The sequence below is a fragment of the Tubulanus polymorphus genome, chromosome 5 (assembly GCF_964204645.1).
Source record: "Tubulanus polymorphus chromosome 5, tnTubPoly1.2, whole genome shotgun sequence".
Lineage (NCBI taxonomy): Eukaryota > Metazoa > Nemertea > Palaeonemertea > Tubulaniformes > Tubulanidae > Tubulanus > Tubulanus polymorphus.
Window position 1 is genome coordinate 22773556 of NC_134029.1, and position 26045 is coordinate 22799600.

At 37.3% G+C, this 26045-nt stretch overlaps 4 protein-coding genes across 5 annotated transcripts; 1 reads left to right on the forward strand and 3 right to left on the reverse strand.

Annotated features, from left to right (window-relative positions):
• The first annotated feature begins 1 nt into the window (after nt 1).
• Nucleotides 2-2095, forward strand: LOC141905120 (methionine adenosyltransferase 2 subunit beta-like). Of its 2 annotated transcripts, none has more exons than XM_074793888.1 (6): nt 2-137; nt 458-668; nt 741-855; nt 929-1081; nt 1164-1357; nt 1444-2095. In XM_074793888.1, exons 2-6 carry the CDS (start codon nt 483-485, stop codon nt 1696-1698), a joined length of 903 nt encoding a protein of 300 aa, XP_074649989.1. In that variant the 5' UTR covers nt 2-137; nt 458-482; the 3' UTR covers nt 1699-2095. The 2 variants fall into 2 exon arrangements, with proteins under 2 accessions (XP_074649989.1, XP_074649990.1); XM_074793889.1 differs by lacking the exon at nt 2-137 and adding an exon at nt 243-336.
• Nucleotides 2096-2167: 72 nt separating this feature from the next.
• On the reverse strand, nt 2168-8685 carry LOC141905119 (nucleolar protein 6-like). The gene is made up of 23 exons (XM_074793887.1): nt 8538-8685; nt 8154-8321; nt 7959-8072; nt 7689-7874; nt 7037-7217; nt 6796-6915; nt 6556-6716; nt 6338-6458; nt 5986-6146; nt 5716-5834; nt 5463-5637; nt 5245-5373; nt 5023-5171; nt 4718-4949; nt 4560-4626; nt 4083-4237; nt 3835-3998; nt 3590-3742; nt 3409-3506; nt 3111-3331; nt 2645-2848; nt 2465-2566; nt 2168-2379 (listed from the first exon to the last, which is right to left on the reverse strand). Exons 1-23 carry the CDS (start codon nt 8556-8558, stop codon nt 2245-2247), a joined length of 3336 nt encoding a protein of 1111 aa, XP_074649988.1. The 5' UTR covers nt 8559-8685; the 3' UTR covers nt 2168-2244.
• A 932-nt stretch (nt 8686-9617) lies between these two features.
• Nucleotides 9618-19974, reverse strand: LOC141905260 (uncharacterized). The gene is made up of 21 exons (XM_074794086.1): nt 19543-19974; nt 17569-17649; nt 17274-17330; nt 17075-17162; nt 16762-16967; nt 16563-16680; nt 16344-16433; nt 16143-16259; nt 15855-15922; nt 15540-15708; nt 15135-15358; nt 14931-15054; nt 14682-14851; nt 14169-14391; nt 13731-13915; nt 13508-13610; nt 13240-13377; nt 13084-13160; nt 12592-12806; nt 12164-12301; nt 9618-11803 (listed from the first exon to the last, which is right to left on the reverse strand). Exons 1-21 carry the CDS (start codon nt 19678-19680, stop codon nt 11629-11631), a joined length of 2904 nt encoding a protein of 967 aa, XP_074650187.1. The 5' UTR covers nt 19681-19974; the 3' UTR covers nt 9618-11628.
• A 1555-nt stretch (nt 19975-21529) lies between these two features.
• On the reverse strand, nt 21530-24408 carry LOC141906328 (acid-sensing ion channel 3-like). The gene is made up of 8 exons (XM_074795575.1): nt 23525-24408; nt 23064-23451; nt 22885-22983; nt 22577-22742; nt 22419-22475; nt 22223-22319; nt 21893-21981; nt 21530-21741 (listed from the first exon to the last, which is right to left on the reverse strand). The coding sequence occupies exons 1-8, from the start codon at nt 24406-24408 to the stop codon at nt 21530-21532; spliced, it is 1992 nt and encodes a 663-aa protein (XP_074651676.1).
• Between the last annotated feature and the right edge of the window lie 1637 nt (nt 24409-26045).

A 26045-nucleotide genomic window follows, 5' to 3' on the forward strand; every position in this document is an offset into this window, starting at 1 on the left:
CCACACTTTACTTCCGGGTTCCGGTGCCTTATTAAACCTTGGTGCCCTATTGAACCTTGGAGTGTCAAATGATTACCCCAAGATTGAACTGACTTTTTACGAGATTCGCCAACTGCATAAGAACATTTGATTTACCGGTCTGCTTTATTCATTTAATTCATTGTTTTAATGTTTAATCTTAGGCCTAACTTTAGGGATGTCATTGTAAAATCTGTTTTTAACTCCGGTGTCGACATAGAGGGGTTCATTTTTCAGTATCCTGCTGCTGTCTGGTGACAGCTGGTGTAGAACATAAATAGATCATTATAATTCAATATTGATTCTCTATGTACTAGGGTACAAGTACTGTCTGCTGTGTAAGGTCTCTTGTTCTGGTCTATTGGCATTTATAACAGTAGGCCTAACGGCTAAAATAAATGGTTTGTGAAATTTTCTTACACCCTTTTTTAACTTGCAGCTTTCGGACTATTCATTGATCAAGAATGGCAACAAAAAAAGTTCTCATCACTGGAGCGTCAGGACTGCTAGGACGGGCACTATTTGAAGTTTTTTCGGCTTGTCCTCAATGGGAGGTGCTGGGATTAGCATTTCGACGAACGAAAGGAAATTTGAGAAAAGTTGATCTCACTGATCGCGATGAAGTATCATCGGTCATAAATAGCTTTAAGGTAATCAACGTTTCTTGAAAACCCGAGTAAATTTTAAATTCATAAACTGAATTTGAATCTTTATATTTGTAGCCAGACATCGTGATACACAGCGCGGCTGAGCGAAATGTTGATAAGATTGAAAATGAGCCCGTCGGAACAAAGGCATTGAACATTACAGCAACTCAAGTTATATGTGAAGAATCCAGTAAGTAAATAGCAACATTGTCATCGCAGAATTTGTTGAATTCAGTTAACTCGAATCCATCTGAATCTTTTAGAAAAGATTGGTGCTTGGGTACTGTTTATCAGTTCGGTCTACGTATTCGATGGAAAAAACCCTCCGTACAGCATCGACGCTGAATGTAATCCTTTGAATAGTTACGGTTTGTCTAAACGCGAAGGAGAGATAATTACCTTAGGCGTAGATCCAAGTAAGCACTTCTTTTCATCTCTCAGCTAAACGAAGAATTTGGTTCAATTTTTGCATTAAAGCTAACTTTTTCGTATTTCCAGACAACGGCGTGTTGCGCATACCACTTTTATTCAATAAAGTCGAGTATTTGGGCGAGAGCTCGTTGACAGTTTTATTTGAAAAAGTGAAGGATACGTCAAAACAATGCGTAATGTCTTCCTATGAGCAGCGTTTTCCTATACACTGCAAGGATATCGCTATGACTTGTAAACAAATAGTAGAACGCCAGCTTCAGGTATGAGCAGCTCCTTAATTCCTACCTCTGTAAACTAGTGATTCAGCTCTTCACAAATTTTTCGTTTGAAATCTCTAACATTTCAGAACAAAGATATGTGCGGTTATTTCCACTGGAACGGCAACGAACAAGTGACAAAATACGATATTGCGATAATGATGGCGGAGATTTTTGGAATTTCAACCGATCACATTCAAGCTAACCCAATTCCTTCCACCAGTGCTTCACGTCCTCATAAACCCTGTGTAGACTGCAGCCGTTTACAAGCTATGAATATCGGTGTTAGAACTCCGTTAAGGGAAGGTATTAAAGAAGTATTGGAACCTTGGATGGATAAGTGATCCCAGTCTTTCCCTTGAGTTTGCTCCGATTTGATGGAACTTTAGATGAGATTTATGTTGAAATGTATCAAATCACTGGTTATTAAGCGTGATGCATTCACAATGATGCTTTAAGCATATAAAAATTGATGTTGTGGGACAAGGTCTTGGTTAATGAAAATGTTTGAGCTTAAATCAGTCAAGTTTGAATTGTGGTCAAATAGCCGTTTAACCAAAAATTTGAGGTAAAGTGTTTCATGAAATTGGACCCTTTATTTGAAATTACAATCTATCCACACTAGTGATCCCTTTTCTGCTGTTTGTCACGTGCCATGATGCCTACTGCATAATCCATAACAAAAAGTGAAAATGCGCTAATTTTTAATCTATGAAATAAATCTATTTCTTGATATTTCAATGACTTAGTTAACTCATTTATTTACATCAATTTAATCATTTCATTCAACTATACACATCCGGATAACTGTACACAAATATTCGATCGGTCCATATATCTCCGCAGTGAATTGTGTTCTTGTGTCAAGTCGAAGCTCTGTAATCTCCTGATTACTCTTTTACAGATTTAACAATTCCATTACCGAGAATTATAAAGTCATTCAATATCGCTTTTTTGTTAGGAACCGACATTTCCTTTTCGACACTCCTTAACAGGTCGATTCTACTGTAATTTGCCTTTTGAATCTGAGAGAAAAAGAGTAGAGAGGGCTTGTAAAACGTAATGTAAGCTCATGACAAAACACTGCAAATGAATACGGCTTACACTTACTTTAAATGGAGTTGGTTCAAATACATTTGGCTTCCACAAAACGGCAATTGTGTCGCCACCATATTTATCATAGAAGAACAAGGCGATATCTCCAAATGATTCCTGGAAAATTGATGGAAAACTTGCTTAAAAATCGATTATGTTGAAAGGTTTTAGAAAGTTCGGAGATTTTAGACTTACTTCAAGAGTCCTGATATAATATTCAACTGGGTCAAAATCTGTGACTGGAAACTGAAACTTTTCGGTCCATTCATTTAAAAATTTCGGTAGACGGTACATTTGTGAGTGGTTTTTTGCTTCGAACGATTGAAAACCTCTGGTTAGACTTTGGGGTTGAAGTTTTATGAGCAGATTGTATTGTTCTAGAGGTGGTCTGAAAATAGCCTGAATGAAAAAAACAACCACTATCAATTCACAACATCCTTGAAACTTACTTTTAAACATTAAACACTATTTGAGAGTAGTTTCAACTCTTTTTAACTCAATCACTCCCAAATATATCAAAATATTCTCAAAATCAGAATATTTCATTTTAACTAGGGTACTATTTTTGATGTAAAATCGATCTAAACATTGCCGAAAACGACTACAGATGGAGATATCAGGTAGTCTGATCAGAATCAGAACATTTTCAATCAATACTGACCTTTAAATTGGCAGGTGAAATCATCGCGGTTGTCTGTAGTTGAGACTCGAGTAAATTCAACGATTCTCGTGCGATAACTGTGAGCAGATTCAGCACAAGAGCAGACGGACAATCCTTCGTCCACAACGACGTGAATTTATCGAACGGAGTCGATAGAAACATCAGCGGTAATTTCGCTCGATTCTTCGTAAAGGTTGATTGTATCTCGTTATAATCTTCCTCTGAAATAAAACGAAAACAATCGATACGAGCTCGAAATTGTGTTGATTTTCCGTAATGTGCGTTACTGAATATTTACTTGTAAGTTCTGAGTTGATGTTGATAATCAAAGGGGTCGCATTCCAATCGTGAGTTGAAAGCAAGTATAGGAACCGCAGAAAAACAGCCAACGGTGAACTGAAAATAGTGAGCAAGATTGTTTAATCCAAGCGCATTTCGTACATTGATTTAGATAAAACTGAACATTGTCCAATACTTACTTCGATACTTGAAATGGAGCTGGATCTACGAACAAACTGGCAACTAACAGATCTATAGCTTCATCTGGTATTTTATTCGATAACAACTGTGCATTAATCCATCGTTTAGCGAAACACGTGGCAGCACCGAAACTACTATATTTCTGTTGTAACCTGTAATAATATATATACATTCTTTGCATTAGCTGAATTATAGTTACAACTTGGCTTCGAACATGAAAATAATGAATGTTAATTCACTTTACCCGTGCAAGGCACTCGTTAATTTAGGTAATTTCACTATATCAGTTTCTAACTTCAACGATTCGTCCGTATCCAGAGTTTTAACCATTCCTTCCGGAGTCGTAACTGTACGAAGCACTGATATCTCCATCACGTAACCGACTATAATCCTGAATACATATCCATCCTGAAAATAATACAATATCAACCATGAAAAATGCACATTTAAAGAGGTCAGAGGGCGAGAAAAAGGGAAACGAAACAACCTCACCTTTAGAACATCTACATATTCTGGATTTATGCGCGTTTTTAATGAACATTGTTCATCTAAAAGTTGCCCAATCTTTATGTGAAATGCAGCTTTCATTCTACGAATGGCCTCCTTGTCGTCTGGCCACTTACCACTACCCTCTAATGTGCACACCACTGGAATACATTACAAGATGCAATATTCACGTTCCATAGGGATAAACTGAAGGGCTGCCAACCTCCCAAAAGTGCTATCAGTAACAAATTGAACTTTTTTCAGTAACATTTCATAGAGATATGAAAGAAATTGTTCAATCAATCAGTAATTAACAATAAACCCTCAGTAACAGTTTTCATTTTTCTGTAAGTATCATAGCAAAACAATATTTCTTGTTATTGTTATAGAATAGTAACAAATACTGAAAATCACGGACAGTTGTGTGACAGCTCTGATTATTGTGTAGCAGTCAACAGGAATCTTGCTGTCTGAACAACATACCTTTAAAAGTTGGCATCATCGGGGAATGGGGTCCTGATTCTTGCACCATTCTCACAGGTGGAAATACCTAAAGACACAGAAGGTAACAACATCGCCATCAAAACAATATACCTGACTAGAAATGATAAATAAACGAATAATCATCGAAATTGATGTACCTCAGTGAACCTGAAGACCGGTGATGTGCCTTGAATTGAGTTGATCGTTAGGGGCAAGTCTTCTAGCTGTCGAAGTTGTTTACACAGACTATCATAAACTTTGATCAAGTCAATTGTCTGCTCTTCGCCAGTGCCGTACTTAATCGAATACCTTTCATCCGATGTTGGTTTCAGAATATCATCTAACTGATCACAAATAAACTGGATTTTCTTAGTTTCGAGTCCGACATGCCTGAAAATGGAAATATTACACGTAGGAAAAGACTTGATAACTTTTTGAACTAATTCTCTTCAGAGAAACTTACAGATGGATGATATATTCAACGATTCTTTTTACCACAGTTCGTCTTTCAGCGATAGTCTTACTCGGCCAAACGACCGCCTCACAAATACTGCTGTCTTGAAAGCGACGTAAATCTGACTTTTCGCCCCAAAATGCCCTGAATTCTGCAGCCTGTTCAAACAATAATAAATTAGTTATGACGTTAATGCTCTGAGAATTCAGCCATGTGAAATGTATAGATCACCTCATCAGTATCAGCGCCAGGTCCTCGGTCTAACACGCTGTAGCAATGATCTTTATCGAGCAGTAACCCGATTGTTAGATCCTTTCTTACTTTGGCACCGATAGGTTTCATAGCTTCATAGAGATCCCACTGAAAAATTTCATATCAATTTCATAATTGAAAAATTTCTTTAACGAAAGCCAGAAGAAAGGATATTTCTAATGAATTCGTAACTTCACCTCTTTGATGGGCTGTAGCTGACATTGTATGAGTTTCACTCTGTCTCCTAAAGCCTTTTTCAGCAAGTCAATAATTGCCGGAGTCATCGCTAGTTCCATATCACTGCCATTGTCGAACATTTTACTTTGAACATTGAGTTTGTGTAAATACATCTTCTTTTGGAAATGTGACAATCTACGGAAAATGAGCATTCAAGTTATAAAACAGGTGCAGAATAATCTATACTTGCAACTGAATTCACCCGATACTTACTTCACTATGTTGTCGAATTTGTGATAAAATGAGACCGGTTTCATAAACAGCGCATCAAATCCGCCGTTCTGTGTCTGGTTTGATAAATGCATCACCGACAACTCTGCTTCGTGTTTTACCTAGAAAGAAAGAGTTAAAATCATGCTTAATCTTAACACAGAAAATAACGCAAAAATCTATCAGTGCAGTTGTTTTTTATTCGATCAAAAATACCCAAATAGCATCACAGAATACATGCGTGTTCCATTAATGCAGAATATTTTTACTTACTCTGTGAAATGTACCGATATTCATGTACGCGCAAATGTTCAAATATCCCGAGTTATCGACGAAAGTAATTCGGAAATGATCGGTAAAATCGTTCAATAACGGACACTGTTGATCTGATCCATCCGCCAGACTAATCGGATGATTTATCCAATCAGCTTCAGCTGTGACAGTAAAGGATGACAATGAAATTAAAGATTGTTTCATGTCAGTGGTAGAGCAGGATCCAGTTCCACAGTATAGTGAGTTAAGGTTAACTCTGAGTTAAAATCAGTTAATTTTCAGTGAGTAAACTCAAGAGTCAAATCTTAACTCACGAATGTGGAACTGGATCCAGTAGATTACCGCTACATACCGAGTTGTAATAATGTATTGCGCATGATCTGATAACTACTCATTTGCCGATTTAATTTCCGCTTCTTTAACAGGTAACAAACGTACATCGACATGACGAACCCGCTGAAACTACCCTGTCCCTGAAAATCAAACGAAACCCACCATTGCTATAGCACGTTTGTTAAATTCATATAAGGATTGAATATTTTTTCTCAAGTGTAACAAACGAACGCTTACGATATCGAGTTCTCGTTGATGTAACCACACTTTCAATAGAGCGATTCCGTCTCTGATACCGTGAGAATTATCAACTGCATCTTTTATCAATTCTAGATGATTCATATACAACAGATCGACCAATACAGTTGTATTATAGTACGGAGTTCTCATCTTGTTACCTACAAATATTCAATAGTCATAAATATTAATGATCAGGATCATCAGGCGGATATTTCATCAACAGGTTTCATTACCTACCAGTAGTGGTTTTTAGATCGCGATGTTTTTCGAAAGACACCCTATCAACGCTGAATTTGTTTAATTCAAAAATGGCGGGATCTGCTGAAGCGTGGAGATGTATTTTAAATTTTCCACTGGCTAAAATAAAGCAGATTTAAATAATAAAGTATTTTATTTTCATTTAGAATATTCAGTAGTACTAATGTAATAGCTCAGATCTTAAGTGAGCGAAAGTCACACTATTTCCTTCATAACTTACAAGCAGTTGTTTTAATGACAAGCATTGGTCTTAAAATGTTTCCAAGATGATATGAAAATTTCACGCTTGCGATGCTGTTCTTGTATTTATCACTGGTCAACATGCTGGCAATAATTGACAAATAAAAGGCTCGTTTCCACGAATAGAGTTTATCATAGAAATCACCTTCATTTACCAAACCCTAAAATGAACAAATCGAATTGGTTTTGACTCTTGTCAGCTATAGAAAAGGGTAAAAATAAATCTATCCCCATATTTTTTATTCACAGATCAAAATCAGACATCCATGGATTGCGAAAGATGAAATGGCATTTGACTCAATCTTAACAGTGTCAGTAACTCAGTGGGTTAATGCTAATGCTGTTGCATTCACTGCTGAGTGGGTTCTCCACTCCTCCTAGTCAGTAACCTGTCTGTGGTTTCGTTTCACAATCGGATATTTTCACAAACCACATTCTAGTTGGTATAAGCCCATCCGTTTATAAAAAGCTTACCACCAACGATTAGGTAACTAACTCCTCCTGGCTGCTTACAGTGGACGGGCAAGACTTGGACCGTGGTCCCATTTTGTGGTCAAATTTACAATACAATGATGTTAGTCTTGGGAAACCAAGATCCTAATAACATTTAAACATGACCAGTAAACAAATACCTCAGGAATTTGAACGACCATGTCGACATGGGTGTGCGGTTTGACAACTGTTCCTGTGAGATAACTTCCTATAACTCGCACTTCGTCTGGAGCTGTAAATCTTATCATTTTCACAGCTTTCATATTCGGCGGCTTATGATGTATAGGGATAGCAATTCGGCCGTCATTGATCGAAGAATCATCTAACTGAAATATAAACCAGTAATTCAGCATTTAGAATGATTCCCGATGGAATTCCAAGCAGAATCTCAGATTATCTCGTAAGCTTACGTCATACTCTTGTTCCGATGACAAGTTCACCAAAATATCCTTCAGTTCGTGTAAGAATTTATCAATTTTAGCATTTTTTTCTTTCATCATCACTTCCTTTAACAGCTCTTTTATCTGAAACATTGAACGACAACGATGAATTATCACAGATTGCTGATTTGTATATTTCTGAGACATCGAAGGCTTCACCCGTACCTGCATTCGAAATAAACTCGAATGAAATAAGTTCTCCGTATCTTTCAGTTGATTCAATTCTTCATTCGTCGGAGGTTTGTAGAGAAATCCCTTTGAAAGTTTCGGAGCTTTTGCGGCTGCGTCAGATGAAGGGATACCTCCGCCCGATGGTTCCATATCTGTGTCGCTCTAGATGACAGTAATATCGTTCAAATAACTCATTCTCATACATCATAACTTACAATCGATGTGATGAAAAAATTAATTAATTCATAATTGCATAAGTGGTAAAAGAATGCTTCTTTGACTTTGAATTTTTATGTATTGTATGTCGCTCATATTGTTGTTGTTGTTGGGAAAATCTTAGAAATTAAACGTATGTTTGTTTGAAGAAGTCGATCTTACATTTTTTCTTTTATTGGCCATGTTTAATTCTATATCATTTCTGCATCTAGAGATAACTAAAATTGGTCACTGGCGGGTTCATTTAGTCGGGAAAAACTCAGAAAATACAGCCTAAAAATACACGTGTGGAACAATAATCGCCGGGAGTGCCGCCTGGCGGATAGTCAAAGTGCAAAGATTGCGCAATACCAATTCAATTCAATACCGGGAACTAGTAGATGGCAGCACAAGCCGGTAGAGTAAAAAGCCTTCCACATTTATCAGCTGTCCCTAATGTTTTGTTAATCAAGTTTTGCTTAAAACTTGGCTGTAATTACGTAAAATAAGCACTGTCACATCAAAAAATGGACGTCAATACAGCAAGAAAAATGCGGAAATACTCGACCGCACAGATGCTACGATATCCGCTCGTATTTGGAGGAATAATAGCTACTTTTAGTGGGATGTTTTACTACAGGTAAGATTTAGTTTGGTCTTTTTTGCTTAAAGCCTAAGCGTAAAGTTTCTTATTTATTCACGTTCTCACAGTAATGATGCCTCTCATTTCGATTTCAGACGAACATTCTTTGCAGAAGATATTAAACAAGTTCAATCTAAAAACGCTGAAGAACGAGAACGATCGAAAGATTATATGGATAGATTCGCCGCTACTAATCAGGAGCTGATAGATAGACAGAGAGCGAATAAAAAGAAATAGCAATGAACTTTCGTATATTGTTGTGCTAGCGATCGAAGTCCACATTGTGCTCAGTATTTGGAAAGAAATTTTTTAATAGCTAGTCTTTCCAGTGACTTAGAATTGGGATGTTATAATATAAATGTACATGCATAGGTACTGTGATTTTGTTTAAATAAAAAAAAAGAAATTGAAAATTCATTGATGTTAATTTTCCATATTTCGTGTTTGAAACTCTAGGATGATTTTTCGGTTGAGGTTCTCAGAAGCATAGATGAGTGTGATGCTTCTCTGTTTGCCGTGTTCTTGCTTGATCCAATGCGACGGTTGAATGCAACGTTTTTCGGATGAAATCAAATCGATAATAATTCGTTTCAACGAATAAGTTATCATTTTATTATCGTTATAATCAACAACAAATAAGTTACAGATTATTATCACATATCTATATAATCTAACTCGCAAATTATAATAATCAAAATAGACCTGAACGAATTGATACTTAACAGCAGTTCTTAACGCACTTTTATGCCTTAATCGTTAATCACAAGTATCTACGTCCGATTCGCTTCAGTTTCGCCGATAGTCTAAATCATCACCCCTTTACCCACAACAGCATGACTTCCATATACTATGGCGCGCACGAGTGTCTCAGAAAAAGTGTTACCGAAGCTAAGATAAGTTATCCGTTAACCCCAGTGAAGTTTATTACTTGTTGCTTATTCCGTTACTTATTGAGAATTCATCTCCCAATAAGGAACAAGTTACTTGTTATTGGGAGTTGAATTCTCAATAAGTAAAGACGAAAATCTGAATAAGGAACAAGTTACTTGTTCCTTATTGGGAGATGAATGTAACTATACCTTTAATTAATTTTTTCTAGGGGGGGGGGGTGTCGTGGGCCTGGATGTTTGCTTGGGAATAAAATGTTAAAATGCAATGATTCGCCACGCATGGCTGAGCACTAGCGTGTTTTCCAATGGTCATATAATCAAAAACAAGAAATAAAGGATTGTTCCATTCTGAACATTTATTGATAAATGACCAGCTGCTGTTCGAGATACGACGATAAAATCAACTGAGACAGATTTATCCTTAATAAAAATTATTGGCCCTCTTACTTAGTCACGCTGCTCGAGAACTTGTGCTCGTGACCTCATTTACCTCACAGAATGTTGACACATCAGATTACAGTATTTCTCAAAATCTGTTACTTTCCGAACACTAAAGTCCTTGATTCGTATTAATGGTGTTTTGAAAACCTTCGATTTTACAATTCCCACTGGAAAATATCACAAGCAGTGAAATCGGGTGATTTATTGTTTCCAAATCGACGTCTCAACTGGTCATTCAACAATAACGAACACAATGGAGAAATCGTTATTTCATATGTTTTTTTTTCGAGAATCCATTTTCATGGCCATTCAAAATCACGGTAGCGCTCACCCGAGCACGGCTTATCGCTGCATTTCAACATTTCATTCTTGAGCAAACGTCCAGGTCAACTAACCCCCCAAAAAATTAATTACATTACAATTAAAGTTAGTGAATAATTAATTTCAAAACTTAGTAACATATTTTCTGGGACACCCTGTATATACTGTAAAATTGAAACTAATGAACCAATCAAGGTTTCATATTGTACTTGTCAAAGTTACATATTTTCACAAGTAGAAAATAAAAATCAAATTTACCCGTCAAAACATTTGACGCGTCAATTCTAATCGTGGATTTCTAAGCTGGATCGCTATATAAACTGCACGCTTACTTGCTTTCTGAAATAAGGAAAATGCCGTGTTAACATGACAGTTTGACTTGTTACTGGCAAATATGAAGTTCCTCTAATCCTGTTCATCTACGATAGCGATTTGATGAAACAAATATATAAATATTTAGTCTTGATAGTACATGTATATCCGCAATGGGATTTGATGCGCGAACATCATGATGTTTCGACGAGCATATTTCTGTAGAGATTCGACGGGTGAATTAAGAACTTTGACGGGTAGAATATGAAACTTTGACGGATAAATTCGATATTTCATTTTGACAGTATATCCATGCCATAAAAAACCTGCGTTGAGAAAAATTCAATAGTGTCAATATCAATAAAAACTCTAGACTAAAGTCTAGAAAAAGTTGGCTACGTAGAAAAATCTTGATATGCGTAACACAGCGACTGAAATCCGTTAGCATTATTTACGTCTTTCATTTGAAATAGTATCAATACATTTAATCTTGATTATAACATGTTGTTGAGATCGACTGCTTAAACCAGCGGCACCTAGAGAATCATGTCGATATCTAGGACCTATCACACTCGTTAGTTAGACCTTGGAGAAGCAGAATCTCCAAGCTTACACTCTCCTTTACACGTAAGAACCTCCACGGTCTGTAAGCGTTGACTAGTTTATTCTAGAGTTGCAAACAGTAGTGTTCCTCGTTGGACTGCGATGGATCGTTGTCCGCGGAACTGAGATCTACGTACGGCTGAATCCTTTCCAAGATCGCGTCGATTTTCTGTCGTAAATCAGTGAACGTTGGTCTACACGTAGGCAGAGGATGCCAACACATCAGAAGCAATTGGTAACTACAAAAGAAGCGATATTGAATATGAATTGCATACAATTGTAAATAAACGATTGTATGTCCCAGGACGGGGAGTAAAACAAGTATACCCATTCTCTATGCTCTATTCTATCGTATATAAAATTGGGGCCGCCAAAACTCCCACCGTGTAGCTACGAAGCCTTCTAGGGGTATGGGGGGGGGGGGCACCTCAAGATGATCTAAACGTTGATTATTTTCTGAGCATCTAGACTGACTAGCTTCTAAAACAAGATGACCAGTAGTTTACCACTGATTATATAACATTCTTTAGCAAGGTATCGGGAATCTTAGAAAAACAAGGGGCCCACCGGCAGAAAACATCCTTGTTCTAGTTACTCACATGTCATCTGTACAGTTTATTGGTTTCTCCATTCGGTAATTGTCCCGCAATAAAGGGATTAATTCGTCATTATTAACACCTGGGAATGGAGAGCCCCCTAGTGTCAAAATCTCCCACACGAGTACTCCGAATGACCACCTGTATAAACATAATAAATCATTATAGAACTATTATTATTATTATTATTATTATTATTATTATTATTATTATTATTATTATTATTATTATTATTATTATTATTATTATTATCATTATTATTATTATTATTATTATTATTATTATTATTATTATTATTTAGAACTCTTGATCTATTCATGTTATCAGTTCCTTCGTATTCTTAAGTTCTATTAGTTCACAGACTTTGCTTAATTTTTCGTTTGCTTAATTAATCGTTTATTAAAAAACCTATCTGTAACATTTTAACATACACATCACTTCTTGTTGTATATTTCTGTTCAAATATAGCTTCTGGTGACATCCATTTTAAAGGTAGTTTTCCGCTCGTATTTTTGTGGTAGTAACTCCGTTCGTAGACATCTCGACTGAGACCGAAATCGGATATTTTCACGATGTTTCGATCGTAAACTAATATATTCCTCGCCGCTAAATCTCTGTGTACGACAAACTTCCGAGACAGGTATTCCTTTAAATTGAAAATATAACAAAATCAAAATAACGAGTAGTTTTGACAAAGACAATTGATTTGTAAGGCTCGATGCATATGTCAACGAAAATAAAGTTTTTTTCTGATCGTGAAATACATTTTCTTAGTGTTTCGTTTTGCCGTGTGCGTTGAACGTTTTATCGTTTGCGGGTAAAAATCCTAATCAAAAGGTTTTGTGAAAATCTGTAGATGCTCAAAATATACATACTTACAAAAATACATTAAGAGGCCCTCTTTATGTATTTTTGATACTTACCATACCAATGGATATTTGTCGAGCAAAAGACATCATTACCCTGGTAGACATATGACTGTTTGTTTCGACGTAATCATCTACAAGTATGTTTTTCAAAATATACAGCATGCATATTGCAATATTGCCACATTGAAATACGCAGTACACCGAACATACCTAGAATAATATCTTTTTCGTTACTGTTATTTTGCGTGTCGTTCTGATAGATATTGGTATCGTTTTCGTTGGTATCGTTTTCACTGTTTAGATTATCGTTTATTCGATTTTCGACTACTTCAATCAGTCGCAAATCATCTATGAAAATACGCGGAGATTTTAACGGGCAGAGGAAAAACTAGGGAACTTGTCGCACGAATGGTTCAACGATGCTTAGTTTTCTTTGGAAGAAATGATTTCGCTTAAGGACATGATGAGTAAATGTTACCTATAGATTGAGATTGACTGCTTTGTGACGTATCTGTCGTGACCGGCGTGTACTGCATTTTAATGAGACCCGTACGATAGAAAGGAAATACTCGATTTCCCATCTGAAAATAATACAGATCAGTGGTTCAATATACAAAACCAATTCCTTACAAAATATAGAATTGTTTGTTTTTGGGAAGAGTCTGATTGGTGAATCTGGTCAATTCTGTGAATATACATACACTATCATGGATCTTTCTCAGATAGCTCTGTAGATCTCCGTATTGACAATAATCCATAATAAGCGCTAATTTCTGACCCCTCGTACAACATGCCAGTATACTGACCACGTTCGCATGTCGTCCTAATTCTTTCATCAAAGCAATCTCACTTAACAAGCTCACTTTCTCCTCGTCCGATGCAAATTCTATATTCAGATATTCATAAAACAAAAACCATGATTTGATAGACTATAATCTAATCTAATGACTTCAATTAATGATTATCATATTGTTATGGCAATCGCTCCATCCTTTTGTTATTTTTCTTTTTCTTGGTGATCATTTTTACTTTTTGAATTCATAAGATCAAGTATCAAAGTGTAGCTGATATGATGAAAGATACGCTTGAGTTGATGACTGCTGACTTCAGTGAAATACGAATATTTTGAGAAAGCTTACCTTTCAGGGTTTTCACGGCTACTGTTTTACCGAGCATCAGTTTAGCGGCATCGGGAGTAACGACTTCAGCTTTCATGACTTTACCAAACGCGCCTTCACCGATGACCGCAACAGGTTTTAGACAACTGTAGTTAATCTCATAAACATCAACGAACGAATCCGTGTAACTTTCATTGACGCCGAATTCTCCCGCGTATAGCTGATTCGTTTTCATGCATTCAACCTAAAGCAACGAAGGATGATAAATTTCACAGCTCTCGGAAGAGTGCAAGGTTTTGTTGCACCCTATTAGAAAATTTTCAAAATTCTTATGTTTTAAGATGTCCGCCCCAGTTTCACAAAAAGGATTAAGGCCTAAATCGATTTAAGATAAACTGAATTAATGAAGAAATTAAATCGATTTGAGAATTAAACCTTTTTGAGAAACTGGACCCTGAAACATCTATCAATCAATGCTTCAAATCAGTAGACATATTATAATGCTACAGAAATATTTCAGGATTTTTCACTTGCCTTACGTTTAAGGGCGTGAGAGTACGCGGGCCTTTTCCGTTTTTTGTAACATTTATACGAAGTAAATGCGAGTATTCCGACTAAAGCAGTCACACAAAGAAACAAACTGCCTTCAATTACATACGCGTATGGATCATTTGATATTTGTGAAGTTTTCGTCTCAATTATTTCTGTAATAGATACGACAAAAGTCTATGGTGTATGAACAAGTGGTGCGATTAACCATGTTGCAATGTCTCACCGATTTACCTTTTTCTTTGACGAAAATAGTGATGGGTTTAGGTGGACCAGAACCAGCTCTGGTTTTAGGGATGATTATAAATCTGAAGCGGGTTCCTTGTGCTATTTTGGAAATCCGCAGCGTCGTTTCGTTCTGAAAAATGCACGTTTTCATCAACATGAAAAATCTATTTCACTTGAAAATATCTGAAATAGGACACGGTTAGATCATACCCCCGGGCGTGTTTGTTTTTGGTCAGACATACTCGGTTTTGGTGTTCCGATTTCGTACCATTCGAGTGAATAAGTGAGTAAATTTCGACTGGTGTTGATATTTCTGGGCGCCGTCCACACCACTTCGACATCGTAAAACTTCGTCGTTGCAGTACCATTTTCAAATTCATCCCCATTTGTACGAGGATGCAATGTATACGACAGAGATTCTACTTTACCCGGCGCTACAGGAAGAAAAATTTTTTGGGTGACAAATTGGATGATATTTTCCGATATTAAACGCACGTGAGATGATACAAATAAAGGCGGCACTAGAGAAAAGTAGTTTATGTAAGTTTAATATATTTTTAAGTGCCGGATTCTGATATTTATTGAACAGTCAACGCTTTCTTATTCGATACTTACGACACAAATTGAAGTTAAAGTTTGATATGTTTAGACAATCAGCACTTTTGAACGAGTCTCTGAACTCATTTAAATAGTGATCTACATCTCGAGGTTTGATTCTAATACGGATCGTGTATGTCTTATCGTAATTTAGACCTTTAAAACTAGCCGACGGTTTTGTTACTACCTGAAATTTGAGAAGGAAAAGTTGAAATCATATGTTTGTTTATTCTGATTTCCCCGACTTTAACTCTCGATGTTTTTCTTTATAACTGGTTCGAATGTGATGTACGTTTTTACGGCTTTATGGAGCAATTTTCAAAAAGTGTTTACCTTCCTATTTGGTAAACATGGTCGGGTTAAACATTCCACATCATACTGAATACCACCCGATCCAAAGTCTGAAGAGAAAATCTGATCATGAATCCAGGTTATACAAAACCGCAGGGGCCATAGGGGAATGAATAATTATATTCATCACTTATTTATATCAAGGGTTTTACGTGCGCTTAGCCTACATTTTGATAACAGAGTCCATATGGAAATATATATTCATTGAACTAAAGCAGTAGATTTATAACATTTTGAAAATAAAATCCCGACGTAGCATTTGTTACTCACCGCTTACTGGAGACCACGATAAATTGACTGAGATGCCTTGTTTACCGAGGTGTTGGTCGACGGTAAAATTTTCGATGGTAACTTTCCTCTTAGTATTAATCGTGGACACCGTGGGCACTATCAATGAATATACACGAACGGGCAAAATTACACAATGTGCATGATGTTTACAAAGATCAACTTAATTTCTACTAAAATTACCAGACGTCGTGTGAGGAGTTGACGTCACTTCTGGCATTTTGCTACACATTTCAACCGATAAACTATCCTTTGTACACTTTTTGACGTCCGCTGAAAAATAAGGTATCAGCACGTATTTGACTTTTCAACGAAGAAAAAATGAAGAAGTTACGAAAAACAAGCGGTTTCGTCATGAGTTTGTACGCGTTAGGACTATGAAATTGCAGGTCTATTATTCACCATTGCTAGTAACTATTTCCCCCAGTTTCGCTCTAGTCGCAGCTGTAACGACGTAGACTTCGATGATAGTACTCAACGACCGATCCGTCACTGCAATTTTAGTCAGAGGTGAATGACTCTGAAAAGGATTTGAAAATAGCTAAAGGCATTGAGTCTCTTTTCGTGCGTTTTGCCGTTCGTAGCTTTCTCTGATACTTACCGTTATTATATGAGTTGATGTATTTCTATTGTGACGCGCATTTGTAACCGTTAACAGGTAGACAGCAGGACGCTGATTAGTAACGGCTTGTTCGACAGGCCCGTGACGTAACCACAAATACCGATATTTCCCCTTTCTGGATTTACCGCCTCCGCAAACTATTGATACGCTGGTGTTAGAATGCGGTGTTTCTGCGTCTAATCCTCCTAAATCGAGGAGAAAATTGAAAAGTCTTTATTTTGGAGACTATCCGAAATAAGGCATTGGTAATTAATCGACGGTTTATACGGGATGAACGGTTAATCCGACAAACCTAAATGCCCGGTGGAAGAGTATCTGTATATTCTATTACACTGATTGTAACACGGCGATAGTTGTTCGTAAGGCAAATTTAATTTCGTCTGTGAAAAAAAAGAAAAAAACAAGATAGAAATTCTATTCTTATCATCTTTCAGCGGATTATTTCTACCCGAATGATATGATCTGTATTATATGTTTATAAATAAACTTACGCAGTTTGCAATGCACGTCGGTCTGTCAGATAATGGCCATTTACACCAATAGCGACACTAATTTTAACAAAAGAACATATTTATGAATATCATATATTTCTATCAGCTTTAACTTATTTTCAATTTTTTCATATCATCATAATTAATCATTCGCTTTCTCGCAGCTGGTTAGTATCTATTTGCATAAATAATTAACTACAGAGCAAGATAAAAATCTGTAAATGCTAAACATTTCATAGATCATGCGAAAGCAAGTGATACCGGCCGGAAATACACCAATGAATCGGGATAATACCTTTGAGCATATACTAACTGCACAATCCCAATTTCTCGTACATGGTTTTCCTTTGAAATTCTCAATACGTGATCTACCGAACTGGAATAGATGGACATCTTTATGATATGTTGAACATTACATGTAATCGTAGTCAGAGAATCGTGTATGTTCCTAGTTTACATTCATTAAAACGAAATTGAACATATATATGTCAAAACGAAAAAAAAAATTAGTACGGTATAAAATCCCGTAATACAGAAAGAAAAACTATAAGAGTCCGAAAAGGTTAGCTCAAGTTATTTCAACGTTTCTAATATGATATGATGTCATCTTGAAACTATAAGGAATAATGGAAACTTTAAGGAATAATGTTAGCTTTTTATTTCAGACTAATTTTTCTGTTTTTATTCTAGGATTTTTCAAGTGTATCGTTTCAAGTTTCGACACCGAGTGTTTCACCTGAAAAAAAAGAAAATAGGAAAGTTCGCGCACCGGTTCAGCATATGGTTTTGAGGATTCATTAAGATTGATTCTGATGAATATATACATATAATATGTGTGTAGGGCCTAATGTTTCAGGTGTGCAAACATTTGAACATGACATGAACATGTTGTTTTCCGGATGAGGCAATCCCTTCACAGCTGTCAAAATCCCAATTTCCATAAAACATTTATGTTCTCGCAGACTTTCAATAATTTAAAGGTTTCGTCCTTGAATTTTTATCACGTTTTGAAGGTGTCTGAAAAAACCATGTCAGTTCACTTGCTGTCAGTTGCTCTTAAACTAGTTAAGGGTGTTTTTTGAAATATCAGCATTTTTATCAATATCTATGCTGTCGATAATATCTGACCTACGGCCACACTGTTTGTTGTCACAAAATAAATCGTAAATTTTCGTTGCATTTTCCACTCGACGGATGATGAGTTCCCAGTATTTTAATTAAGATACTCTGTGTGTTGTCCAACTGACAGCCGGCGTGTGCGGGGGTGGAATATTGTTAATCCATTTGTACGTGTTCTACTTCGTTCAGACGATATTCATTCATAGAAAAACATCTGCCACATTCAGTCCCGTACTATGACGCGCGCGTTACAGGGAATATATATTTTAGTTCAGAAATCGGTACGCATTTAACGCTGTAATTTCAGGATATTTCCTGAACAGGTTTCTCATTAAAAATCACCCTTTACATTCGCCTCATAAATTACTTCGCATAAGAATACGATGAAAGATTTTGATAACCTTTCGCGTTAGTTTTATCGGCAATCGAAGATATCTTTTTGAACTACATTCATTTGAGCGGGTCTTTATCTTCCATTATTCACGCGGCGACAAAAAACCTTTGATAATAAATAACACGCTTTTGATATTGTATCATATTCTTGAGTTTCTGTGAAATGGCGTCTGAGAATTATATTGAGACTAATCATTTCATCTATATTTGAGTATATTCCCTTAGGTTTTTGAAAATTGATTTCATGCTTTGTCCGCGGCTGTTGTATAATTCCGGTTTATATGTTTTCCGGTTTATATGTGTATTCGGCGCCAGCCTAAATTTGATTTGTCTGTTGTTTTGTACTGTCTAAAAACAACGTGGATTTTGGAGTTTGTCCTTTTTGCGGTGATACCCTTGATTTGGCATTATCGAGCATTTTGTTTTTGATTTCCATATAGTTAGATGTGGCACTGTTTCGGTGCCGAAGTACCGTGCGTTTTGTTTTAAGTAAACAAACCATTATCAAAGACACGGGATTTATGCGGAAGTCTATGAAACCTCTGTAAAATGATCGAGATTATTATTTTCGTCAACTTCGGACAATCTTACCGATTATTAGGTACTTAATTAGGTACTTTTTGTAGGTATTGAAAATTTTAGATTTGCGAAAACAAGGTTTGAAATTTGATTAAGAAATTTGTTAAGAATTACGCAACTTAATAGGCATAACGTACGTAAACGTGTTGAAATATTGAAGAAAACCTTGAAAACTCACCCTTTCCAGGCAATAGACATCACACGATGCCCAGTGTAACTTCGCTACGATGTCCCTCGAAGAAACGTCGAAATTCTCGGTGTAGATTTTTTCCGCAATCACCGAAATCGTTACGAGTAGCAAAACTATCCAAGACATTATAACGATTCTGACGAAAAGCACGCGACAGGTTTTATCGTCGATTGACAGATGTCGATCTCTCTCTCTCGTTCTCGAGACTATAATATCACGCTCAACTTACGTCAGATGACTGACTACTGACTGATGAAAGCGCTACAAGTGCTTTATAACATAATTTCAGCAAATGAGATTGACAACTCGATAGTCTAGTATATAGCTAGCAACAGTTGGCATTTGTTGTGACTGCATGGTTTTTTTTCTAAACGACACGAAAATAATGAAGTGTTCTGTGATGTGATATAGATCGCGCGTCTGATGTTGCGTTGAAAAGAATAGTCAGTTCGATCAATCGAGGTCCCATCTACTGCCAAATTCTTCCGGGTATTTTTGAATCATCAAAATATCGAATGATGATTTATTTTGACTCACTTGTCGGTGAGCTATTTCCTGGAATGTTGCTGTAATCAAACGTGAATATTGATTCAAGCAGACGCCAGCTGAAATCGCAACAGGATCGAGAGAATGTGTGACAACTATATTAGAGCTACATCGACATATACACGTGAACACGTGTAAGCTTTCATAAAACAGCAAAAATCCCATTTCTATTTCAAAGATATTTATATTTATCGAATGCGAGGATGTTGACTTTAATATATTAATTGTGACGTCACATTATTTGGCAGTCAGTCTAACCAATGGGAGGAAACGAATGGATCCGATTGGATAATTTCAATGAATATTGATATCATGATTTACAGGACATGTGCGTATCAGGAAATATCAAACTAATCTATCTTTAAAAAGTGTTACTCCTTGAGGTAGCAGAAACAAGTCAAAAGTCATTCTTGTTCTACGTAATCAGAAAAATGTCGTTGGTCTTGTAGAAACCCGGTATATGACTCGAAGCTAACGAGTTAATGACATATGACAAACAAAAATTGGCGATTAATTCAAAAGCGGATGATCACCTATTATCAATGAATGAAATGTTGGCCGAGTATCAAAATCAATCTACCTAGAAATCCCAATAATAGGACACCCCTCCACGTGCGTACGTCGCAATTGAAATCGATGTGTTTATGTCCAATCCGTTATTTGATAGTGCTTTAATTGACAATTCAGCATCGGTTTACATAGTCCAATATAATGAATCCAAACAAATACCTGAGCAACGTGGTTTCATGTAATTAAGTTTTCCGCCACGGCAGCCGAGAGTCGTACCAGTTCCAAGAATATGCGATGTTGCCTCGTTTGACAAGTTGTGTAAGATCACAACATCGCAAATGTTTCCACAAGGGGTGAGAAAATGTTGTAAAGCCAGTGAAAGTTACAACTCTACTTCCATACGCTATTCCTTTTTGATTTAGGTTGTCACTGAATACATATACAATGAACTTCAGTTCCAGAAGTGACGCAAACAAGTTCTTCCTCGTATTCGAATTATCAATGACTTGATCCTGGGAATTTTAAACTTCATATTTGGATTTCCCGGGTCTGAGATGAACTTCGATATAAAGCACTAATACAATACAATCTAAGTCATTCCACGAATTCAATTCACTGCTGTCATGAGACATAATCACTAATGTTCTTTTTGAATAAGATTAAAATGGAATGTAAATGTTTCGTTCGGAAAATGATATAGAGGGAAAACAAGATAGCAAAATGCTTGAGTTATCACCGGCCTGTTGATGGCTGTGAGCGAAAGACAAAGCTTTCTTCATATTTCTAATTTTCACATAGTGAATTGTTCCGATTTTTATTCATGGATTTGTGTCTTCAAATGATCAGTTATGAAAAGCAAGTTTAGATAAAATTATTCTATATTGAACGAACTCGTTGATAAATTTGAAAGCGTTATTTCTCATACTGGGTTAGAACTTCGATGTTCATATCTTCCATTTTCGCGAATATTTTGCGGTGCGTTTTCGCTGTTAGTGAACGGCACAAGGCGAGATCTGGTCGATCGCACCTTCGAACTGATATACGCGACGGCAACGACTATCACCTCCAACAGGTGTATCACACTTACAGCAGAAATGCCAGCAAGAAATACTAGAATCGCAGCCAAATCACCTTAAAAAAAGAAAAATCTAGATTTTGACGTTATCCTTCGCTGACAAAAACCTTGGATTTAAGTTAGAATAACGCAATTATTTAACTTTAAATAAGTCTTTGAAACCTTGGAAATATTTAGCTAAATTGCTTCGTTTTACAAGTTACCTACAGAATAGATCATATTCGTCATAGACCGGAAGCATAGTTATCTGTTCAATCATCAGATCTGGTAGAAATATTCTGAGACTCCGGTGTGACCTGAGAACAGAGATAGAAAACATTTAAAAAATTCTATTCGACAAGGAAAAGTTCTGAAATAATGTTTAGCAATTCATATACAACTCAGGAAGTGTGTCCTTCAGTCGTTTTTGTCTACTATTGGACCATGGACGTATAAACTAGTTTAGGATAGATAGTTGACTTCCAAGTTATAACTGACATTACAATATCATAAAGAAATATTCCTTCTGGCGAATAGAAATAAATTGAAACGGCTTACTTTGGATCATGGTTTGGTTGTCTGGAAGTGCGAATCAAATATTCAATCCTTGTACACTCAAAAGGACAGTGACAAAAAACACCATATTCAAGTGATTCTGAAGTAGATAAAACATAAACTAAGTACACCATAGATTGCTATGAGTGATAATATATCATTTATAAAATGTAAGAAAAGATGAGTGATCTGTAATCACCTAATATCCTTGATGCGCATTTCTGTTCAGATTGTGTGATGCACGGAGCAGAATTACCTACAAAATATAACAAGATACAACAAAATATAATGGCACATTTAACAAGAACAATGTCATATTTCAGTAGCACATCTAAACAGTTTAGATATGATAGTAACCTGGATGATGATGAAGTCTACACCCACATCCACGATGAACCATTTCTGTTTCACACTCGACGATACAACGACTGCGAGTGTATTTGCCGTAATGTCGTAAACCGTTCGAATATGGCCCCTTGGATGAGCTGGTACAATTACTAAATGGCATCGGTAATTCTTCAATCTGCGAAAGGCAATGAATGCAATAAGAACCATCGTTTTGACTTCTTTCGACGTGAAGTAAGCTTATATTCAACAATCGAACACTCGAATCAACTTTTTCTTATTTAGAAATGAGCTCTGCTTTCCACAAAGATAACTGATACCTGTCGAGATTGAACTCGTATGGCTGTTTGCGATGAGGCAAGCAAATATTCGGAGAAATCTTCGTTTTTCGCAACATCGTCCTGAGCGTATATATACACCTGAAATGTACATGTAAAACCTGTCAAAACATTGGTTATTCGTGGTCCGTTGTGGCTTACTCTAGAATAGATTCTCCTACCGTTGCAGTCAATATTTCTGGTACAATTTCAACATCCAAGCCTCGTGATGAACCAGCTACTGAAACTTCGCTCGAATCGTTGAAGGTAAAACATATTCGTTTGTTGTCAAACCCAGTCCAAAATAGACCACTGCATTCTTTGACAACGTTCTTCCATCGACAGTGAGTCAAGTATGCGTCGACTGTTTTCGCAGTTCGATTGTTGGTTTTTGCTTGGTCGTCTGACGTAGACGGCAAGCAGATTCTTACAGCTGGGAAGAGGATCGATTGTTGTTGGTTGAAAGAGATTCGAGCATGTGTTTCCCGACGCTGGAGTCGACTGACCAGTACGATAGCGAGAAAGATCGCCAGAGCCAGGCACACCGTTAACAGGCCTATCCATAATGTCCTGAAAAAGAAATTGTTAAATTAGATTATATATGATATACCGGTAGATATTGGTGTTATCAGAAATTAGTCACCTTCGAATAGTTGTAGTTGAAGACTTGTATAACACACTTGCTCCGTGAATCGAAGTTATCGAAGAGCATCCTTCAAAATATTCACGAAACGAATCGGTCGGAATGTTCTTGACTTTAGGTCGCAGAAACCGCTTGAATTTCACGTAGTCGAACAGTTTCTCTTTGTCGGAATCATCGTCGTCGTGGAATCGTCGGGGTCCGAGTTCAGGAGGCTCATCGTCGTCCGGACTTTCCAAATCTTCGAAATGATGATTCCTCCATGAAGTCGATTTCGCGGTGTCATCAGCGGGCAAGAAATGAACGCTACGATGGACGGAATTGTGCGAGAAAGATGTATTAATGCACGGCGCTGCTCGTGGATTAGGATCACGCTTTCTACTCGCCGTATTGATATTCTCTGATAGTTTCTCTTCGTTCACACGTTTCGGTTGTTTTCTGGGAGTTAGCGTGTATTTCGGTGATGCCATCGCTAACTCTGAGCTTTCATATGTTCCGTACGTCTGCGTCAAGTAGCTACGATATTTGCCAAGTAGTTTATCGGCGGTGTTCGACAAACTCGGAATTTTTTCGCTTGTCTTTTTCTTCGGTCGTTTTTCGGATTGCCTCGATGAACGCATACGAAATAATCGCTTGGTTCGAGGACGTTTCTGTCCTGCTCCATCGCTCTCGTCCTCCTCGTATTCGATTTGGGAGCGTTTCGATTTTCGACCCGTTTCGGTGACATTTCGTCTCTGTTTACGTCGCGATACTAAAGGAGAAACCGTTGCAATCTGCCGTCGGTGGATGGACGGACTGTGTTCATTTGTAGAAAGCGCATCTTCGGGCTTGTAACCGTTATGACGTCTAGCATTTGTTCGACTTCTGAACGTTCCCACGTAAGCCATGCTGTTGTGGATGTCTGACGATGTGGACTGATTCAGCATTGATGCATTTAGGGTGCGTAACGACCCTGTATCCCTAATAACCATGACTGTATGACTGTATCACCGGTCGGTTGACAGACTCTGCTGGTCTACCATTTGGAACAAAATAATCAGCCTAGCTTGCAGTAGCTGATGTACTACCAGGTTGCGGTAGCTGATGTATTGCCAGGTTGCGGTAGCTGATGTATTGCCAGGTTGTGGTAGCTGATGTATTACCAGGTTGCGGTTGCTGATGTATTGCCAGGTTGCGGTAGCTGATGTATTGCCAGGTTGTGGTAGCTGATGTATTACCAGGTTGCGGTTGCTGATGTATTGCCAGGTTGCGGTAGCTGATGTATTGCCAGGTTGTGGTAGCTTATGTATTACCAGGTTGCGGTAGCTGATGTATTACCAGGTTGTGGTAGCTGATGTATTACCACGTTGCAAGAGCTGATGTAATGCCTGAATGCAGTTAACTGTGTTGCACAAGGTACATTTCTTTGTTGTAAAAATCATCTGATAATTGACTTACCGGTAGACACCCGATCAGACTAATAATAGTCGCCCTTTATGCCCGAACTACTGCTCCCAATGATAGAGCTATGTCCGATGTTTTTCCCGCCTTGGTCTGTAACCTTATCGCACACACATGCTATAAACACTGTGGATCGTATTAAGGTTTTCTATATTAACTTGTTGTAAATCAAATTATCACGGCACAGGCTCATTGTAAATTCATTAGTTTGCCCTCTTCGAATGTACCGAACGTACATTGGATTCGCATAAAATATTTACAAAGATGATATTTATATTTCCACTCAAAGAACTCAGGGTTGAATGTATTTTCCATTGCAGGCACCGATGACAGTTCAATGGCAATCTCGATCTCGCCAGCCGTTATTTTCAGTTCAGTAATCCTTCACCTCAAATAGTACACCAGACAATGTTTGAATCTCGCAGTTTATCATAGCACTGATAAAAAACAAGTTGGCCTAATTCAGCTCGGTATTCCGACGATACTCGGCTCGAAAGCTGATTTGATTAATAATTCAAACTGGAGGAGACGGTAACTAATGGTGACCAGGGAATAACCACTCCTGGTGGTTATGCTTTCGGACGCTGAGTCGATATCCAAAATCCAAAGTAGCATCGTCGTTGCTAGGAATCAACATTACAACTGAACGCAGTACGGAGACTGCATGGCTATCGTTGCAGCGCCGGCCGGCAGATTCACAATCAATGCTAATTAGTTATCATGTGCAGTACCCACGAGCTGTGGTAGAAACAATCAACACCCGCTGTACAGTTCACACCCCGGCCTCAAATGGTACCTTTTGGTATGGATTTCTCCTTGGTCCAGACCGAGAGAGCGTGAGAAAGGAACAAAGAAGGTTCGAATTGAAATCTAATAACATCATATGGCTCTATCTCACACTTAAACATTTATTTGCGGTTGATTCCATAAAACTCGAAGTCTATCGGTCGCCGTGTTCATTTTTTTCTCTACATGTATTTTGTATTTCTCAACCTGCCAGGTTATTGTGCTAGTAGATGAATGTTCCTAAAACACAAAGAGTCCAATAGACAATTTTGTGCATGAAAAACTTGATTTATTACAT

What these genes read in the sequence shown, in the direction of transcription:
- LOC141905120 (XM_074793888.1), top strand. Translation starts at nt 483, where the DNA reads ATGGCAACAAAAAAAGTTCTCATCACTGGAGCGTCAGGACTGCTAGGA. An exon ending in AGTTATATGTGAAGAATCCA is followed by an intron (nt 856 to 928) that starts GTAAGTAAATAG and finishes TGAATCTTTTAG; the next exon opens with AAAAGATTGGTGCTTGGGTA. An exon ending in TACCTTAGGCGTAGATCCAA is followed by an intron (nt 1,082 to 1,163) that starts GTAAGCACTTCT and finishes TCGTATTTCCAG; the next exon opens with ACAACGGCGTGTTGCGCATA.
- LOC141905119 (XM_074793887.1), bottom strand. Translation starts at nt 8,558, where the DNA reads ATGGCCAATAAAAGAAAAAAT. An exon ending in ATCAACGAGAACTCGATATC is followed by an intron (nt 6,459 to 6,555) that starts GTAAGCGTTCGT and finishes TTTGATTTTCAG; the next exon opens with GGACAGGGTAGTTTCAGCGG. An exon ending in ATATCGGTACATTTCACAGA is followed by an intron (nt 5,835 to 5,985) that starts GTAAGTAAAAAT and finishes CTTTCTTTCTAG; the next exon opens with GTAAAACACGAAGCAGAGTT.
- LOC141905260 (XM_074794086.1), bottom strand. Translation starts at nt 19,680, where the DNA reads ATGTCTTGGATAGTTTTGCTACTCGTAACGATTTCGGTGATTGCGGAA. An exon ending in CGACGTGCATTGCAAACTGC is followed by an intron (nt 17,163 to 17,273) that starts GTAAGTTTATTT and finishes TTTTTTTCACAG; the next exon opens with ACGAAATTAAATTTGCCTTA. An exon ending in TGAGAAAGATCCATGATAGT is followed by an intron (nt 13,611 to 13,730) that starts GTATGTATATTC and finishes TATTATTTTCAG; the next exon opens with ATGGGAAATCGAGTATTTCC.
- LOC141906328 (XM_074795575.1), bottom strand. Translation starts at nt 24,408, where the DNA reads ATGGCTTACGTGGGAACGTTCAGAAGTCGAACAAATGCTAGACGTCAT. An exon ending in TCAACTACAACTATTCGAAG is followed by an intron (nt 23,452 to 23,524) that starts GTGACTAATTTC and finishes TTTCTTTTTCAG; the next exon opens with GACATTATGGATAGGCCTGT. An exon ending in TAGACTTCATCATCATCCAG is followed by an intron (nt 22,476 to 22,576) that starts GTTACTATCATA and finishes TATATTTTGTAG; the next exon opens with GTAATTCTGCTCCGTGCATC.